At 41.3% G+C, this 16,015-nt stretch overlaps 3 protein-coding genes across 8 annotated transcripts in view; 1 reads left to right on the top strand and 2 right to left on the bottom strand.

Annotated features, from left to right (window-relative positions):
* The window catches only part of LOC127527835 (tripartite motif-containing protein 16-like), a 157,406-nt gene that overhangs the window by 61,129 nt on the left and 80,262 nt on the right, over positions 1–16,015 (bottom strand). The window lies entirely within an intron of this gene.
* Positions 1–16,015, top strand: part of LOC114644549 (oocyte zinc finger protein XlCOF6-like) — a 536,868-nt gene that overhangs the window by 480,024 nt on the left and 40,829 nt on the right. The window lies entirely within an intron of this gene.
* LOC114643099 (E3 ubiquitin/ISG15 ligase TRIM25-like) overlaps positions 1–16,015 on the bottom strand; it is an 89,603-nt gene that overhangs the window by 61,129 nt on the left and 12,459 nt on the right. The window contains exons 4-8 of the mRNA XM_051927694.1: positions 13,668–13,793; positions 11,167–11,400; positions 9,980–10,178; positions 7,172–7,237; positions 3,810–4,746 (exon numbers count right to left, since the gene is read on the bottom strand). Of these exons, the coding sequence (XP_051783654.1) occupies positions 4,139–4,746; positions 7,172–7,237; positions 9,980–10,178; positions 11,167–11,400; positions 13,668–13,793 (1,233 nt within the window). The 3' untranslated portion in view covers positions 3,810–4,138. The remainder of the gene's footprint in view (positions 1–3,809; positions 4,747–7,171; positions 7,238–9,979; positions 10,179–11,166; positions 11,401–13,667; positions 13,794–16,015) is intronic.

Raw genomic sequence — 16,015 nt, 5'->3', positions numbered from 1 at the left:
GTTAAAGTCTCCATTCGTCTGACTCTCTGATTGTTTCTCATTCTCTCCTTTCATGTTTCACTGCTCAGGATTTCACTGAATGCTTTCTGCTTTTATCTATTAGATTTCCTTTTTGTATAAATTGCTGTGTAATATTTAGAGTGGCCACAAGAGGCAGTAGTTTGGCGACTGACCAGTCAGTGACCCCTTCTGTCCATTCGTTGTCTTTCTTATCTGCTTTTCAATTTCAGGTTTGTGGACAAGGTGGGCCAACCCTGGACGGGGTGCCAGTCCACTGCAAAGCCACACATGTGCACCCATGTCAAGTGTGTGCCAACTCACCAAGAATTCATTTTTAAGGATGTTGGAGCTTTCAGGGTACCAAGAGTGATGGGGACAAGGAGGAGGTGCAGTTTAAAGTTTAATGTGACATCTACTAAAACACCAAACTCTGTCAGTATGGCTGACATCTTACTGACCGGTGAGTCCTCGTCTTCAGACATTCACAGTGAATTCATTCTGAAGTGAAGGACCCTTTGAGTGACCAATGGAGGGTCACAACATGTCTGGTGAATGGACAACACTCCAGTCCCATCCGTCACTCTCTGCTCCTACATATAGTCAACTAGCAAAATACCCACGCTTTGCAGCAGTGAAGTAGTGCTTTAAAATTTTAAATAATAAAGTGAGGGAAAATGTACCAATAATTATTTGTTAAGGATCTCTTTGTATACCACGTTGTCAGTTTGCCCCTCCGGTTGTAATATGACCAAGCTGTGCACTGAGCTTACTCTTGAGCATGCAACGTATAGTTGGCCATGTGAAAAGCAATCTTGCCTCAAATCAATGCCAACCTTTTGTAGGGTCTGTCCCTGAGACTTATTAATTGTCATTGTGAAGCAGAGCCTTACAGGAGATTGGAAGCGTTTGAATTTAAATGGGAGATCAGAGGGTATAACGGGGATGCGAGGATTAAAAACTCTCTCCCCTGAGCCACCACCAGTAAAAATAGTTGCCTCAATTAGGTTATTTTGCAGGCAATATGGCGGCTGACAGTGGTGTCATACCACCGAAATAAGTACGTACATCGGTTTCGGTTAGCGCAGGGAAGATGCATACCAAATTTCGTGAAGTTGGGGCCATAAATAAGAAAGTTTAACATGGCGGACGTTGTCAACCGTTATGACCGTTACTTGTAGAATTTCGAAATGCAACCTGCCTAACTTTTGTAAGTAAGCTGTAAGGAATGAGCCTGCCAAATTTCAGCCTTCTACCTACACGGGAAGTTGGAGAGTTAGTGATGAGTGAGTCAGTGAGGGCTTTGGCTTTTATTAGTATAGATGTATATGTGTATGTATATGTGTGTGTGTGTATGTATATATACCCGTGTTGTAATTTTGTTCACGACACAATTCTACATCGAACGAAGCAGCAGCAGATCGATTCGGTGATGGCATTCCCAATTGATTGAGAACTTTGTTCGTGATTTCTAAGCACAAATCTTCAATCATTATCAACGCTTAGTTGTAGATGTCTGCTGTGAAATCCATGTTTATATTTGAATTTTACTTGCCTATTCGACGGAAAATATCTTCAGCCATGTGCGATTTATATTTCTCCCATAACTGTGTTGGAGATGAAGGAGAGCAGGCGGTCAATATGATTGCAAACAATGCACGAATTTGATTTGGATGTGACGTGTTGCACGCGTCATTAATGTATACATCCCAGTGTCGGTAGTTCTCCAATAAATTCAGAGATTGACATGTACTTCGGAAAGTGGCACGTGTAACACCATTGACAATTCTCAATTGCTGGAAAGACGTTGGACCGGGCACATTTACCAACAGCATGTGAACAAAGAAGCATTCATCTTGATTGGGATGCACGGTGTACAGTCTGCCTATCGTAGTTTCTTTGAATATGGCAGGTTGTCCGTTGACTCGCTCTCCTCGTTTGCGTTGTTCAAATGATTTTCTACTCGCATTCCATGTGTAATACGTAGGCACTTCAGAATACAGCAGTGTTTTCACAAACGCGTCATTTTGACATAACATAAAGAAAGCAGTTAACGTTGTAGCCGGTGGATTCAGGGCTATTTGTTGCACATTTGCAGCTGTGAAATAAACGCGTTGTCCATTTTCTAGATGTACTGCTAAGTGAACAACATCTGGACTTCGTTCATGTATGGGAAATGAAAGAATTCGCCATACAGCTTCATTGCTGCTTATGTATCTTCCAGCCTAATACTGTGCGATTTCATCGATATGTATGACCGCATTCCTATCACTTCTTTCTGGTTGCACGCCAAAAACTGCCATGTCGCTGCCTTTATTCACGTACTTACAAATGTATTTGATCGAAACATTGAAATAGATTCGTAAAATATTTAGTATAGCGTGTGTTGCTTTTACGTCCAACAGATGGCGCTGTGTTTTCAAAAAAAGCATGTTTTTACCTGTCACAGGTGTGCCATCTATATAATATATATATAAAAACACGCGCGTATTCGAATGCAACGTTGTGTCAAAATTTCAAAGCAATCGGTGAAGAACTTTCGGAGATTTAAGGTTTTGAACAAACGAACATTTACATTTTTATTTATATAGATGTATATATTTATGTATATATATGGTTTTGGCAGCTAAGCGCTTTTTCTCCAACCTAGAAGACGTCTCTTGAGATCCGTTTAATTGCCTCGTTGATTGCATGTCCTCCAAGGTAGTTTCAATCCCCATTTCCTGCACCGAGTCATCTCCCCTTTTATGAGTGACTGTGTTAGTCGCCGTACTTCGTACAGGTCTTTGAACGCACTGAATACTTGTCACTGGTGTCGCCCGTCGGCTACTTTCGACAGGGAATGGAAGCAATTGTCGAGTAACAAAAATTATTTGTAAGTGATTTCGCATTGAAGAAATGGTAAAAACTTGGATCACTTGGGTCAATACCTAAAGAAATACACACAGCAAATGCAATTGCGAATACACCAGAATCTGTATGATTTAATTGTTGCTGTGTATCTTCATAAACTATGTGAGGTTTGTAAGGAAACAAAGCATGCTGATCTGCTCCCATTTCATCTTACAGTACTTTACGACGGGAACTGATCTGATGTTCATACTAACCTGGCTTATGGCTTGTGGCTCCGCGGCAATCACGCCTGAAATTACCAAGCGTTACTGTTTATGGCTGTGTATTGGAACATCCAAATCCTGCTTCCTCCTCCTGCTGCTTGCTATCGCCGCTCACCTACGCTACCACACCCGCCTGTCCTACCGGCTCCGTTGTGCTGTGCTGCTTCTACACTGCTCTCAGCTAAGTATCACTCACTATTTTAGCCCTTTGATTACTGAGAAAAGCGCTATATAAATGTAATGAATTATTATTATTTATTATTAAACATTAAAGTACAAAAACGAAGTAGAAAGTAACACTAAACCGCAACATCGCCGGGAACACCGGCACACCGCGTCTACTAAACACTAAGAAACACTAAAGGAAAAAATACTATTCAGTAAGTACCGCGTCTACTAAACAGTAAATCAGTAAAGGAGAAAGGACTAACCACGTCAGCTGCGGAGCTCAACTCGGAGCGAAATGAAGTGAATGAAATGAGGTGAATGGGAGGGGAGATGATCACGTGACTCCAACACCTGCCTTAACTTTCCATCCCTCCACAAACACACAAACACAGCCACACGGATACCAACTCTCCTTTATAGATATAGATATTCAAGAGCTCTCCATACTGAGTCTGTATAGCGCCTTTCAGTTGTGCTGATCCAGCAGGACCACATGACTGTCCTAATTAACAGGTGACATTCAGTGACACTTGGGGGCCTCAGTAGTTGTTGGTGTGTCAGCCTGAAGGACATGTGACTGTGAATCAACAGTGACCCTGCTGGTCAGATGGGTTTTTGTAGGTCTGAGGTGTCTCCGCCCCTCATTATGACACACACACCTGATTGGCTACTCAAACTCAATAATAATGGAGACCATGACAGCCTCACACGCCTCGCATTCTCATCCACAAATTCAATCACAGAAGTGCTGACCCCCCCAAACCCACCCATCCTGTAAATTTAATTTCACCCTAAACTACAAACATAAAGAGGACCTGCGCTTGTGGGGACATCAAGTGACTGGTGGAGGGTACTGGTCAGTGGTCACATGGTGTCAGATGGCTGATTGTTACACTGGAGTTATAGTTAAGCCCAAACCCTGGATAGAGGGGCTCAGTGAAGGAGGTGTTGAACCTGTGCAGGAGGGTCATTGTGTGTGAGACGCTATAAAATGACAGAGAGCCAGCAGGCCAGTCCAGATACACACCTATTCTGGGGCTGTAGGGGGTGCTGATTACAGTCTGCTGGTTATTGTGACGCACAGAGTACTGGGAATCAGAACACCACAAACACCAGGACTTGTCGTTGTATCCAAGGCGGCACTTCCAGCTCCCTCCTTTCCTGCTCAGTCCTTTATATGCGACTCCAATCTTCATGAAGCGTCCACTGCACTGCACCTCCCAGTAACAGCGAGTCCCAGTCAGATCCTCTCTGCACAGAACTTGGACACAGTAATTAAATCTGTCAGGATGATCAGGATATTCTGCTTTTTTCCACTCACATGTCACCTTCTTGTTCCCTTCAGACAGACGGAGGCGTCTGTGTGCCGTGTTGATGTCCAGTGTAAGGGGACAGAAGTCTGAAAGGAGAGAAAAGAAAATGAGTGAGGAATTCTGGGAGTGTGTAATGGGACTGGGGGTGGAGCACAACACAGACAATTAACAAGAGCCAATCAGGAGCTGCGCTGACGAGACACTGATAGTAAAGAGCTCATCTGATTGGACAGAATCTGTGGGGATTTAAAATTAAATCATAAAAAGACGACAACAGACAATGAAGAGAAAGGCAGGCAAGTTAAAGAAGTCATTTGAGTCATCGGAAATTATTACAAACACCATAAGGTCACCGTGGACTGTCCACACTGAGCACTGGCTTTATTAAAATTACAATTTTTACTGTAAAAGTAAATTTAAAGTTTATTTTAAAGTTAAGTCAATCCACTGCCATACTTCACAGACACATAAATTATTTCAATAGAAGTTGCCAATCTGCATTTGCTGTTTTTTTAAATCTATCTATCTATCTATCTATCTATCTATCTATCTATCTATCTATCTATCTATCTATCTATCTATCTATCTATCTATCTATCTATCTATCTATCTATCTATCTATCTATCTTATAGTGCCTTTCCCATCTGTCATTGTCTCTCTCTTTCTTTCTTTCGTGTGTTTCCTCTCATCTGTTATTATTATTTGACTGTCATTCTTCTCCAAGGTGACTCCCATCATCTCAGATTCCATTGTTTCCTTTTCTTTTCTTTGTCCAATCAGAGCCCAGGCAGGTGAAGTGACTTGCTCAGGTCACACAGTGGTGTCAGCAGTGGGATTTGAACCCACAGCCTCAGGGTTTGAAGTCTAAAGTTTTCACCACCACACCACACAGCATTCCTCCTTTATCTATTATATAGCGCCTTTCATGTCTATCTATCTATTATAGTGTCTGTCACGTCTGTCTACTGTATTTGTCTTTAACTCCTTTTCCTATTTGTCATTTTATCTCTCATTGTTATAATGTCTTTCCTATTGTTTATTATTTTAGCCCACTTCTCATCTTTTTCTTATATAGTGCCTTTCATATTTATGTGTCATATTCTCTCTCTCTCATTTGCTCTATCCATCTATCATATCATTTCTTTCCCATCTCTTACAGTATATAGTGACTTTAATATCTCTATATTATATAGCACCTTTCACGTCTGTCTCTCTGCTGTTTGTATCACCGAGATGCCCCCAATAGTTTTGGTCCCCTTCCACTTTTTAAACACAAATCCCACTTTTCAGTCAAATAAGTGTAAACTGACCCCAGTGACTGTCACCCGCCATTCTTATTCCACACAGCAGACTCTTTCTTTGTATTTCGACTTCACAGATTATTTGACACAATAAACCAAATTCCGATGGCTCACACAAAGTGATTCAGACCCTCACCTCATGTTTTGCATTTCATTAATTTGAGGTAATAACTTCCATAAAGCCCTTCCTGTAGCTCTGGATGAGACTTCTGCTCCTCTCACTGCCCACCCTTCCCACTCTTATTGACGTCTGATTGCCTTTTTCTCCCAGCTGTGATGTTCAGCTCTGTCCATGGATGTTCACTTGGATTCAGTTCAAGGCTCATAGCTGAAACTTCACAACATTCCAGTGTCTTCTTTTCCGCCATTCTTGGTCCTCTTAGCTTTTTAGCCCTTTAATCTCAGAGGTCCGCCTGAGTCTCTCTTGATGTTTTATTGTTTTATCTCCACCATTTAAACTCTCCTTCTGTTCAATCTGAAGTCAGCTTTACTCTGGTGGCCTCATCAGGAAGGTGGGCTACAGTCCTGCGGACCCTTAAACATCTTGAGAATATTAACAGCTGTGCTCACTGGAACATGAAGCTCTTTGGAGGTGGTCTTGTAGTCTTCACCTTGACCACCCTTGGCTGTGACCTTTTTCATCTCCTCCTCTTCTCTTGTCCTCATTTAGTGTGAGGCACACAATGACACAACACAGCAGAGTGAGGACTTGACTGAGTGACTGAAGACCCCAGTGACACTCATTAGAGGAATCAGTTGGCTTGAGATGTCACGACAGTCCAGTGGGGTCTTTGAACTTCTAAGGACCCCCAATAATTTTCTCTGCCATTTTTATTTTAATGTTTAAAATTTGTGAAGTTGAGAACCCAAAGCAAAGTGTCTGCTCTGTGGAGTAAAGAATGGAGGATGACGAGGACTTTTGTCAGCTTTAACTTATTTCACCTACAATTGTGCTTCATTTTTAAAGCAACACTTTTATCTGTGTCTGTATATACAGCCGTGTGATAAAGTAAGTGCACCCCACGACATGGATTTTATTTTTTTATATCCTTTTTGTACATTTTTGGACACATCAAGACTCGGGTTCAACAGACGGCTTTGGTGATTCACTGCCTGAGTCTCTCTGTCCCATAATGCACCAGTCACAGGACCCCCATGACTCTCAGCCCCTCAGTCACACAACACTCAGACTTTCATATCCTAAGCCTGTCCTGTTCTATTAAAACTTCAATGATTTTTATTGTGATGATCCATTCAGTCAAAGCACAAACTCACATTTTAAAAAGTCGTCTCTGCTCTGAGGTCCAGGATGCTGGAGGACGAAAACTGGAGCTTCATGAGCTGAAAATAAAAAGAAAAGAGAAGAAGAATGGAAACTGTGAAGGGTAGCAGTGTGTAATATTAGTTAAATTCTTAAACACATTTTACAATTGAGCTACAGTTAAAATCAAACAAATATGAAATAAATAAGAAATTAGGTAAAACGTAATTTAGAATATTCTGTTAGACGTGCGCATGGCAGATGATACAAAATCTTATCTGATTGTAATTCAATGGTGAGGTAAGGGCTTATGTCACCTCTGGGCCATTGTTCCTTGTCCCTATCCTTTCTGGCCCATCTTCTTCTTAATGGGCGCTTCCACCATTTTGTACTCTTATGTAATTATTTTGAGTTTACCATTTGACAAACTGTTTTTTATCTTTTTCAATCAATTTATATGCAGTTTGCTTCTTAAGGTACCCCAAATCTTTATCTTCTCCTAGTCCTTATTTACCATTCACATTAAAAATAAGTTTGCAGATAATCAGAACATATTCGGACCCCTTCACTTTTTTAATGTGCCTTTTGTGTTCAGTCTACTACACTCAGTAACCCATAATGACAAAGTCAGCACAAGTTCTCAGAAAGATCTGCAAATGTATTACAAAATGAAACTGAAATTTCTCCTTCCCTGAATTATTCAGACACTTAAATCAGGTCTTTGTGGAAGCCCCTTTGGTGGTCTTCATGACTCAGTGTAACTACCAGCTCTGCACTCCTGGGTTTGGCCAGTTGATCCCATTCTTCCTGGCAGATCCTCTCAAACTCTATTAGATTTCAGGAGAAGTTTCTGTGAATTTTCATCTTCAGATTTATCCACACATGTCCCATGGGTTTTGGACATTGGCTCGGTTACTCAAGGACACTCAGAGATTTGTCACAAAGCCACTGCAGAGTTATCTTGGCTGCTGTCTTCAGTTCTCAGTCTAAGGTCACAGGTTTTCTTTAAGGTCCCCTCTGTATTTGACTGCACTGCTCCTTCCCTCAATACTGACCTGTCACTCTGTCCCCATAACCTGATGCTGTCACCACCATCTTCACTGTATAGATGCTATTAGGTGGGTGGTGGGCAGTGCCTGGTCCTCTCCAGACATCCTGCTTGGACTTGTGTCTAAAGAGTTCATCTGCATCATCAGATCATTGAATCTTTCCCTTGATGCTCTCAGGCTGTCATTTGTCTTTTACTCGAGAGTGTCTTCTGCCTGTCCACTCTTCCATAAACACCTGTGCTGCTAGGAAAACTCAACACTGTTAAAATGGCTTTATCCCCTTGCCCTGATCTTTGCCTCACCACAGTTTGGTCATGGGGGTTCTAGAGAAGATCCCTTAGATTTCATGGCTTGTATTTTGTTCTGACAAAAACATACAGTTGGGGACATCTTCAAGACTCGAGGAAGAAATAAATTCCATCTTGAATCGAGAGGGTGCTGCTCCTGCTAATGCTATGTCTTCATTGAGCTCACAGGCCAGTAACATCACTTCCTTTGCCAGCTAATTATGTTGCACCTCATCTGGGACACCAGGATAAAATCTATCTTACTAAACCACAGTTAATTTATGCACGGCAGACATACCGAGGCGCATGCGCACTGCGGCCTTTGCGCCCACCCCAGAGTCCAGAGTCAAACGCAGTGGCTTCCCAAAACGCGGCGGCTTCCCAGAGTCAGTAGGTGGCGCACAAATAACACAACGTTCTGCGCCATGGCGCCTGCCCCAGAGTCCAGAGTCAAACGCAGCGCACTACACTTGCTCTAATCCACTGTGCCAGTAATATACATCACGTAACAGTCACAGACTCTAACCCAGCGGCTTCCCAGACTCAGTGGCTGGCACACGAACACCACAACCTAAAAACTAAACCTGCTGTGGTCCACTCTGCCAGCAGTCGGTGTCAGCAAAGGCAACGGAATCACGTCTCCACAAAACGAAACCGCCTTAGTACAGATATGCTTACTTAATTAAATGACATTTCCCCAGACGCACCCACCCTCCATGATATGTCATCCATCCAAATATCGGACGGAACAGAAACTGATTGCCATTCTTGGATTTCCGATTCGCTAGCGAATCGCGGGCTTACTTGTCCCACCAGAAGTGAATGTTCATTATGGATCCGTGACAGAGGAGTTCTGATGTAGTCCTCCAATTTGCTTATCTTCTCAACCAAAATACATCAAATGAAATGCTTTTGGTCTGTAAAATCCTTTTAAATGTCAGTGGCAGACATGACTTCTGAGCAAACAACAGCAGGCATATAAAACACGAGAGCCCAGGGGGAGCACAGCTGAAAATGGATGAACGTGAACCTTTAACGTGGACGCCATCCAGCAGAATGTAATGGACAGTGAAGACAGCAGGAGCAGATTGAGATGTTCTGATATTATAAAGCACTGACGCTGAGCTCAATTTGATTCCATTAACGTCTTCACTGTTCTCAAATAAATAATTCATTTGTGCACTGAGCCGGCTTAGCCATTTAAAACACATTTCTGTTCATTAATCTTAAGGTCAGCAAAGCAAAGGAAATAAAAAGAATCCAAATGTCAAATGAAAAATGTACTTATATACTTATGTTAGAATGTGTATTTAAAAAGTATAAGGAGTATAATATTTCAATGTACAATTCCAAAACATCTGATTAAAAGCAGCAGTTTATTGTGAGAGTCTGTTGTCACTCAGCTAATGACTGTGAAAGGCACTATATAGTAAAATTTCCTTAACCACAAAGGATGCCCTCATATTGTCACTCTGGTCCTCCTAATGGACTTCAACAACAAACATAATGTCACCAGATGCTGTACCTGATGGTTTCCTTCTCATGATGACCCACTGGCTGATCTTCTCCAGACTCTTTTTCAGACCTGACAGCTCCTTTCTCAGGTTCTCAGATGAGAAATAAGTGGTGTCAGTGAGGCTCAGCGAGTCTCCATTAGCAGGAAGGATACAGCAAGATGAGAAAGTCTGCATCAGGAGAGAAGAGGGGACGAGATTTCAGAAAGGAGACATTAAAAAATAATGCTGATAAGAGGTGGGTCTTCTGAATTAAGGATCAGTGTGGCGGGCAGTTAGCATGGGTTTAGATGGTGAGAACGCCTGTCATTGACTTGTTGGTTATGTATGAGAGAATATTTGGTCAAGTGTAGTGGGGCATCAGAGATTAGCGACCTTAATGAGCTTTTCACGCAGGACTCCACGAGAGGCGAATCAAGATAAAGGGACTGAGGGGACTGGTTGGTCCAGAATTGACTTGGCACACAAAATAAGGCCTTGGGATTATTATTGTTCTGAGACAAACTTAATTAAATGAAATGTAAAGACTAGCACTTGTTGAGAGAAATCTCTTCAATATTATTATACATTTGAAGGTGAGCAGCCCAGAAGTGTGACAGATACATCACCATCATCAACTACACAATGGAGAGAAAACTAAGGAAAGCTGAGTTATATAGCGCCTACAATGCGTGGATGATAAATCAAGAAGAGAATCTCCCAAATGTCTGTAAAACACAGTCAACATCAGGACTATTGTGTGTAGTGTGAGATAAAAGCACACGAGAAGAACAAGAGACGAGACTGGACTGTGGGGTCTGAGATGTGAGGAAATGCTGAAGTATTTGAATCTCATCAGTTTAAGGAAGGAGACATCAGAAGGTGCTCAGACAGAAGAGTTGGCACCATCCTTTATTAGATGTCTTCTTTTACATTTCATTTCACACAAAAACATGTAGATTCATTTGCCTATCATGAACATGAAGGTAGCAGCTGAGATTTTTGAAAATAGAATTTTGGAAATGTTAAAAAAAATATGACAAGATGATGTCTATTGAGCTGAATGGCCTGTTCTTGTCATGTTTTACAAACTCCTCAGATCTTTTAAATTTATCTCTAAATGTTCTCAGGTCCCACACACCCCAGTCTTATCAGACTCCCTGTGTAGCATTGCTCTCACCTGCAGGAAGTGGAGATGGTTCTTGGTCTCTGAAAGCTCCTTCAGCTCAGCTTCTCTCCTTTTCTGCTCCTCAATCTCCTTCTCCAGTTGCTCCATGACTCCTTCAGCCTTCTCCATCTCTCTCAATTCTAGTTCTTTGATTTTCTCAGTCAGTTTCCTGTCGGCTTCCTCAATGCAACGTATCAGATCAGTGAAGCTCTTCTCATTTTCTTGCACATCTCTTTCCACATAAATCTGAATAAATCAGATAAAGATTTAGAATCAAGTCACCTAATAAGAATAACCAATCACAAGACATAATTGTTGGTATTTTGATACTTTGAAGGACAGTTTGAATTTGTTGCAGTGATTGGTGGTATTTTATTCATTTAAGGAAGGGCAGATGGAGTCAGACAATATTTGGGTGTGGAAAACCTCCCTGTTTGGGTGGATATGCTTCTTGCCAGAACAGGGAAGGAAGGATCCAGATGTCCTTGTTAATGATGTCCAGTTCTCATTAAACAATTATAAGAAGTAGGATCAGACTATCAGTGCTGCAGGTTAAATTTCAAGACTTAGGTGCAAAGCTGAGGAGCAGTAGTGACATAGTGGTCAGAAGGTCTGCCTAAGCCACACACCAGTCTCGATAAAACTGAGGAGACTAAATTAATTAAAGAGAAAAATCACAAAAACATAAGGCACAGCCAAAAGAACACAAGAACTCACCAATCTCACAGAGCGTAAACATAATGAAGAGCCAGGAACTGTGGGATACCCTCCGGATTTATAGGGTGGAAGGGCAGTTCCTGGTAGTGATTGGCAGGTGGCCCTGCCTCTTGGTGACCCACACAGAAGCCAAATGGAACGTAACACAGACAGCTTATAGACAGGATCACATACAAAGAATAATGTGCATACTCAACAAAATCTACATTAACATACTGTAAATAAATAAACAAAAACCAACATGAAACAAAACTTTGAACAACATCCAGAGGAAGGAACAATGGCTGAAAAATGTCATGGTCAGCATGGGTGTAGACAAGGGATTTCATGCATCACTAATAAGCAGGAATTCTAGGAGGAAACAAAAACAGATGCGCTTAGAACAATAAACCAATAAGGAGATTGGTCTGTGAGGTGAACTGTCACATCTGAGTCTGGATGGATTGGACTACACAGTGTTGAGTGACACATTGTCCCCGCCTACTTTCTTTCAACTTAACATACACCCGAGTGGTCTTGACCGGCTGCATTTAGTATATAGGTAGATATTGTTGAAAATATCCAAATTCCCAGCAGTAGAATTTCTCCACTTTCAAATTAGAATTTTTTTAAAAAAAAAACAAATCTCATGAATTTTCCTCAACTCCCTCCCATTTTTATTCCAGGAGAAATCCTAATAAGGTTTGAAGATTTGGACAGCATCTCAACCATACGTAAAAACATCTCAAAGAATCTCCCTTTCAAGTATCCCAGGATGTAGTGTGAGAAGGACCTTTGAATTAAAACCTCTGAGGCAGCCATGCATAGAATACACTCCAGCTCCATATGCACAGAGCATTCAATTATGCAACTTCAAATCTTTAATCAGTCACATATATCTCATTTAAAATTGTCCAAAATGTATCTAGGGTAAGATCCAACCTGCGAGTGTGGCAGTCGAGCTCGAGCCTCACTGGGCCACATGTTTTAGGAGGACACCAAGTTACATCATTTTGGCCCAAAGTGTTTGAATGTTTTATCAGACAGCCTTGAGGTCACAATCACTCCTAACTCATTAACAACTGCGTTTGGTGGGCTACCAGAGGGGTTTAAAGTGGAGGAGGACACATTAACTGTAACTGCCTTTACCACATTGTGAGCTCGTAGACTTGTCTTGCTTAACTTGAAGACCCCCAGCCCACCTGTGATAAATCACTGGGTCACTGATGTTCTTCACTATTTGAAACTGGACAAAATAAAATTCTTATTTATGTTTCCTACGTTATTTTCTGCTCTCAGCTCTCCTCTATTTTTCTTGGCTGCTGGTTGAATTCTGTTTCGAAAGTTTTTATCTTTTTTTTTCCTGCTTTCTGTTTTAACTTTCTGATTTATTTTTAAATTTTATTTTCTAATATGACTTTGAAAATCATTTGTTGTATAAGGTCAAATTGATCGTATTCAATGTCATTTTATTGCAACAAACTTAAAAATAAAAATAAGGAATGTTGTGCCTGCTGATCTAATTCAGAACATCAGCGTCGACCTTCAGTGTGAGTTTTTGTCAGTAGAGTTAAGTCCCCTTTAAGCAGCTGATGGAATATCAGAGGACTTTAGGGTGATGCTGTCTCAGTCTCCACTGAATAACACCTGGGGTTCTGTCAACTGTGAAAGGCCATGAAGGACATCACACAACGTCTTCTCTAACTCTCCCTTCTCGTGTCCCTACTCATCATCACCAGTGAAGCTCTGCTGCTCTTCCAGTTCTCATTTATTTCTCCCCTCTTTGATATGAAGTGTTGTTTTCCTATTCCACTCACCTTCATCTCCTCCATCGCCCTCCTCGTCTCCTTCAGTGTCTTCTCTCTCTCCTCAAGTCTCCTCTTGATGTCACTCAGTGTCACCTCCAGCTGTTTCTGTTTGGACACACAAGAGGACACGTGTGGTCAGATCAGAATTCACATTCACTTTGTGATTTCCTCTTCTGTTACTGAGTCCTGATATTTTCACAACACATTTGTTTGACATTTCATGACACAACTTAGATTTAATTTAACAAACAGGAATGACAAAAAAGATGAAAAGAAAAGTTTAATTTAATTGACACAAGATTGTGTTTGGGCTTGAAGAGTGCGTCAAATACAGAAGACAGTTTGAAGGCACACTGGTGTGTGAGTTAGTTCTTGATGTTTAGAAGACATCACATCGACAAACTGGGAAATGTGAAGATCACACAAAACCAAAAATAATAAAACTGGAGTGTGTAAGTAAAGAAACTGGTGAAAGGCCAGGAGGACTTAAACACGTCATGTCAGTAATTATAGGATCTACAAGGACATTTGATATCCTGAGTCGGACATGTCAGGACGTTGTCTACTGTTGTCATCTTCTGGAGTCAAGTAAGATACACGAAATACACAAACAATTCTGTTGAATTCAGGAAGAAGGCAATTTAAAGGAATTCTAAAACTCAGAAATTATATCTTTATATGTTACTTACCTCAGGTGTTTTGTTTAGATGACGGATTATTTTTTTAAGTAAACTGTTTATTATGTTTATGTTTTTTGGTTTCTCCAGAACCTTCAAGACCACCCAGCAATCCCTGTTAAGGGGTCAGCTCAGAGATCTGCAGGTGGGTGAGCCTGTGGTGTCCTGATGGTGGACTATCTGTCAGGCAGAGCGCAGTTTGGGAGACTCAAGGACTGTGTGAGCAACACTGGAACAGCACAACGAACAGGCCTGTCTGCTTTACTCTTCACTCTGCACACCTCAGACTAGAAAGAACAATTTTATTTTTCTTGTATATTCATAAATCGCCCAAGGAGTGTCTCGGTGGGCTTTAACAGGCCCTGTTTTTGAGAGCCCCCTACTCCAGATTCCCTAAGAACACAAGAAAAAACTCCCAAATTAACCTTGTAGGCAAAGGAAATGGAAGAAATCTTAAGAGGGCAATTCAGAGAGAGACCACCCTGTACGTAGGCGGGGTGTGCAGTGAGTGTCAAACACAAGTAATCTTCTTCACAGAGCTAGATGGCCAATCCATCATGGCCTCCTCAGAAACACAACACAACAGTACAAACTACAAGGCAAAATGCAAGAATAGATGAGACCACTCAGTAAATACAGAACTAGCACATATGAGGACACAGATTTGTGTAAATACATCAAAACAAAATAGAAACTAAAGAACAAAAATGAGAAATAACAACATCTGACCATCAGCTCATTGTAGGACCACAGCCAGATTGTAGAAGAGGAGTCAGACAAGCCAGCCTCATAATGGCTTCTGTGACTGTCACTGTCACAGCTTTTGTCATCGTGTTGAACAAAGGCAGCTACAGACCCCAAAGGGAAGCAGAACGTTGAGGGGTCTTATGAAGCCATGAAGCCCACCTGAGGAATCACAAACACCTGTGATGCCAAGTGTCCCCAACATTATGGTGTCTTGAAATGGGAGGACTGTGTAGAAAAAGTGCTGTGTGACTGAAATGTCTGTAAATAAATTTAAATGAAAGTCTGCCGTGTGCACTTTAGTCACGATGTCTGAATTGTTTGATTTGTAATTTGAAACTGTGGAGCAGAGGGGTGAATCAAGGAGAAATGTGTCTTTGTGTTAAACATTATGGAGGTCACTGTATAACAGCAGGTCAGGTCACTTGTAGACATTCACAGATGATTCTGCACTTATGGGGTGTGTTGATAAGGGGGATGAGACAGGGGAGAGGAGTAAAGGGAGAGAACTTTAGGAATTGTCTCGAATGTAACATCAGCAAAACCAACAAACTGCTCAATGACTTTCACACACCAAAGAGCCTCTATGTCCGGTCACTATTCAGGGAGTGGATGAAGAGGTGGTCCACTCCTACACTTACTTGGAGGTCCACATCAATGACAGAATGGATTGGACTCGGAACACAAAGGAACTTGAGAAGAAAGAGTAGAGCAGATGCTTTTTCCTCAGGTGTCTGTGATCCTTCAATGTGGGTAGTTACAGCTTTCTCATCTTTTATAACTCATAAGAACATCACTGATAAGAACATCACTGATAATGGAAATATTGAAACGTGAAATACCAATTAATTTTATTTATACAAACTAAGACATCTTGACTACAGTAAATAGCATAATCTATGGAAACACATTTGAGACCAAACTCAGATTTTTCAG

This window comes from Erpetoichthys calabaricus, chromosome 5, assembly GCF_900747795.2.
Source record: "Erpetoichthys calabaricus chromosome 5, fErpCal1.3, whole genome shotgun sequence".
NCBI lineage: Eukaryota > Metazoa > Chordata > Cladistia > Polypteriformes > Polypteridae > Erpetoichthys > Erpetoichthys calabaricus.
The sequence above is the reverse complement of the archived record's forward strand: the minus strand, read 5'-3'. Positions and strand labels throughout refer to the sequence as shown.